At 37.8% G+C, this 4307-nt stretch overlaps 1 protein-coding gene across 1 annotated transcript; it reads right to left on the reverse strand.

Annotated features, from left to right (window-relative positions):
• Positions 1-783: 783 nt before the first annotated feature.
• Positions 784-3347, reverse strand: LOC132624136 (uncharacterized). The gene is made up of 7 exons (XM_060338961.1): positions 3122-3347; positions 2839-3025; positions 2608-2793; positions 2434-2520; positions 1968-2216; positions 1674-1885; positions 784-1325 (listed from the first exon to the last, which is right to left on the reverse strand). Exons 1-7 carry the CDS (start codon positions 3345-3347, stop codon positions 784-786), a joined length of 1689 nt encoding a protein of 562 aa, XP_060194944.1.
• Positions 3348-4307: the final 960 nt, after the last annotated feature.

Raw genomic sequence — 4307 nt, forward strand, 5'->3', positions numbered from 1 at the left:
AAGGTGTTGGAAAAAAGATGACTAAGTCATCTTTTTATTTATCCATTAAGATCCAAAGTGGGCTAAGCCCACTCCAAGTGGGAAGGCCAACATGGCCTAAAACATAAGCCCATTTTTTTTTGTACTTCATGACAAATTTTAATTTTTCCCATTTCCAAATTTGCCCTTCGTCTTCCTCCATAATTCCACGAGTCATATTGTGAATTTCCCTTTATGCCCTTGACCTTTCTTAATATTCCCACTTCAAAATTTTTATAACAATTTGTATGCCAAACAAAAAAAAAATTAGGCCTTGCTTGTCATCTCCCTGCAATTATCTTAAATTATCCAAATGCGCAAAATGCGGGATATAACACGACTGATCGTATCTCTATCTCCCGGCTGTAAACCATGATATACCGGTGCCTATACAAGAACCGATGCAGGTGCAGGAGGATGAAGATGGGTCTGAGACTAGCTAGATGGCAGTGACTCAGGCTCAAACCTGCTATCTCTAAGGCGCATTTTAGATACATTGGGCGGTGTACCACTTGTAGAAGGAGAAGGACATAAAGTGGCCAATGTGATAGGAGATCTGCCATGTGGTGGGCAATACATACGTGTAGGTATAAAAGTAGGATATGTAAATGATGCTGGCTGAGGTGGTGTCGGCTGAAAGACCCACTAACCATACTGGGCCTGCATATAAAAGCCAGGCATAACAAAAGGAGGCGGAGTAGACTGCATGTGGAGCGGAAGGAATGGACTGGCTACTAGTAGCTGTAGGATTTATAGGTCTCTTATCTATAACTTTGTGTCCACCGTTTGATGAACAACTGGTACATCATTTTTATACGCCATATCTAATGCATTATCGACCTCAATACTCCCCACAGGCTTAGTCTTTATAACCACCCACCAATCAACCTTATCCCTATGCAAAGGATATGGAGCATAATACACTTGCTTAGCATTTTGTGCAATTATAAAGGGATCATAGAGATTGTATTGTCTTGTGTGTTTGACTTCAATTACGTTATGTTGACGATTCACCCTTTTACCTCTTTGGCATGGATCAAACCACTTGCACCGAAATAATGTTATCGTCTTCTTAGGGTAACCTGGATACTTAAGTTGTATGATCTCCTGCAGCACACCGTAATAATCAACAGTTACACCGCTACCATCAGCATCGCCTTTAATGCACACTCCACTATTATTCGTCTTCTTATAGTGAGAAACTTCTTCGGTTTGAAACTTATAACCATTAATAATGCACTTTTTCATTGTCTTAACTTCATTTCCTGGTCCAAGAGCTATATCTTTCACAAATTGGGAATGTTCTCCTATATGATAAACTTATATAATAAGCAGGAAAATTAAAATTCAATAACTTATATGTAGCCTACATTTAATTGAAATTATGCAATGAATTTCCACACTTACAAAATTGTACAGCCAATGGGAAAACTTCGAATATATGGCTTCATCGCCCTCAAGTTCTACGAAGTAATTGTTCGACATATGCAAGATTTTCATTAGTTTCACCCTTATCAGTTACCCATTTAATTCAATAACATAATTCGACTCTCACCGAATATATAGTTGAATTTCAGGGCAATTAAGCAAAACATGTGTCACAGCTGATTGCCTCTCCATACTACTCAGGGTTCATTTTGGAGGATTTTTAGAACCTCGTCCTGGTTGATTGAAGATGGACATTGGTGGGTAGTTAGGATCAACCCCACCCTTATCATTATGGTTTGGCCTATTTCTCATACACGACACTTGCTCTCCGAAATAATATGAACAGAAATGCGTTGTTTCCTTTGCAAGATACGCTTCACAAATAGATCTTTCAATCTTAGATCTCTGCTTAGCCAATTTTTTGCATTTGCCAATGGTCCTGCATATGTTTAATATCAATAGGAACAGTAATTAGTTAACAAAATACATTAAAGAAAGAGGTAGTAAGTTTGGTTCCTTACCTCTCGAAAGGATACATCCACCTAGTTTTAACCGGGCCTCCAAGACGTGCCTCTTGTACAAGATGAATGGGAAGATGTTCCATCACATCAAAAAACCCGCATGGAAAGATCTTCTCGAGCTTAGTTGTAATGACTGGCATATTCTGTTCCATTCTTTGAAGGTTTTCTACCGTCAAAGTATTAGAACATAAATACTTGAAGAACAAACTTATCTCTGTGATTGGTTTCCATATTCTTTTCGGTAGGCGGCTAAATGCAATAGGAATCAAAATTCCCATAAAAACATGGCAACTATGACTTTTCATACCAATCAATTTTCCTTTCATTCATATCAGCATGCTTGTCAAAATTAGACGCATACCTCTCTAGCATCCGTAAATTCTTAACCTATTGAAAAATCTCTCGTTTCTCCTCCAAAGTGAATGAAAAACTTGCCTTGGGCTTGAATACTTTATTATTCGCTAACTCTTGCAAGTTCAATTCAGGGCGCTTATAATATTCCTTTAAGTCCAATCTAGCTTTTGGGTTGTCCTTTGTCTTGCCTTTAACATCTCTAACAGTGTTGAACAAATTATCAAAGTAATATTTTTCAATATGCATCACATCAATGATATGCCATAGAAGATTATCCTTCTAGTACGGTAACTCCCAGAATATGCTCTGTTTAGTCCAATTATGTTCAACACCATAACCATGTAGTCTATAAGGGGCAACTTCTGTGACCTTAGGCAAGTGACAAACCCTTCCCCAAATTTCTTCTACTGACAATGTTCGAGGTGGGGGATCATTTTCAGTTTTATTCTTTCTAAATGCTTGTTTCATTTTCCTGAATTAGTGATCTATAGGCAAGAACTGACGATGACAATCAAACCATGAATTTTTGTGGCCATGTTTTAAAGTGAAAGCTTTACTATTTTCCATGCAATGAGGACAAGCAAGCTTTCCAGCTGTCATCCAACCAGATAACATCCCATACGCAGGAAAATCGTTAATAGTCCACATCAAAGAAGCACGCATATTGAAATTGCTCTTAGTTGACACATCATATGTCACTACACCTTCACACCACAATTATTTTAACTCATCAATCAAAACTTTTAGATTACGGGGACCAGGGATAACACAATTTAGGAATATGTAGGGACTTGTCATACACATCTCAGGCGGTAGATTATATGGAGTAAGAAATACAGGCCAACAAGAATAGGGTGCAGCCGCAACAGAGTGTCGTGTGAAACCATCCGCACACAAACCAAAATGAATGTTTCTTGGTTCACTAGCAAAATCTGGATAAGTTCTGTCAAAATGTTTCCACGCTTCTCCATCCGATGGATGACACAGAACACCAGGTGTCCTTCTATTTTCGCTGTGCCATCTCATGTGAGGAGCAGAACTCGGCGATGCAAACAACCTCTTTAACCTAGGTATAATAGGTAAATAATGCATCGCCTTAATTGGAACCATCTTACCACTAGGTGTCCGCTTATAACGCATATGTCCACATAATTTACATTTATTTAAATCAACATCTTGCTTATAGAACAACATACAACCGTTTGGACAACAATGAATTCTATCCGTTTGGACAACAATGAATTCTATCATACGACAATCCTAATTTGGAAACCAATCTGTTTGCTTCATAGTAACTCTTAGGTATGTCGAATTCCGGACTAACTAGTTCCCCCACAAGCTTAATCATTGAGTCCATAGCAGCTTCAGCAACAGTCCAATCTGATTTGATATTAATCATTCTAACTGCAACAGACAACTTAGAATGCTGACTTCCTACCCAAAGTTGACGACTAGCCTCTTCTAATTCTTGATAGAAGCGCATTGCTTCTTCATTAGGAGGTTCCTCAAAACTTTGCTCAGGTTCAAACCCAGACTGTACGCCAAAAGCATCATTACTATATCATTAACTCTATCATATTGGGCATGACTATATTCCTGCGACACACTACTTTCACCAACAACCATATTATAAAATATACCATTGACCCCATCAGTCTCTCCAGGATCAGTCCAAACATAATATTTCTGCTTAAACCCACGACTATATAAATGAACCCTAATAGCTTCTGATTTCAAATACTTCATACACCGGCAACGAGAACAAGGACACCTAATTACCCCTTCATTTTCAAAAGGGTGAAGTGACATTGCATGTGTGATAAACCCATCAACACATTTAACAAATTCATCATGTACACCCACATGATTACTATTATTCATATTATACATCCACATATGATCCATCTACAAAAATATACCCACAAATTATTGAGGTTATAGAAATATATTATAACTTAAGAATTCTAATTTAAAATATAACCTAAG

The sequence above is a fragment of the Lycium barbarum genome, chromosome 12 (genome assembly GCF_019175385.1).
Source record: "Lycium barbarum isolate Lr01 chromosome 12, ASM1917538v2, whole genome shotgun sequence".
NCBI lineage: Eukaryota > Viridiplantae > Streptophyta > Magnoliopsida > Solanales > Solanaceae > Lycium > Lycium barbarum.

Bases quoted from the DNA above. Each gene is read 5' to 3' on its own strand.
- LOC132624136 (XM_060338961.1), bottom strand. From the start codon at position 3,347: ATGAGATGGCACAGCGAAAATAGAAGGACACCTGGTGTTCTGTGTCAT. The intron at 2,217-2,433 runs GTTAGCGAATAA...TATTGCATTTAG, and splicing joins CCTGAATTGAACTTGCAAGA to CCGCCTACCGAAAAGAATAT. The intron at 1,326-1,673 runs GTTCTAAAAATC...TTTATCATATAG, and splicing joins CTTCAATCAACCAGGACGAG to GAGAACATTCCCAATTTGTG.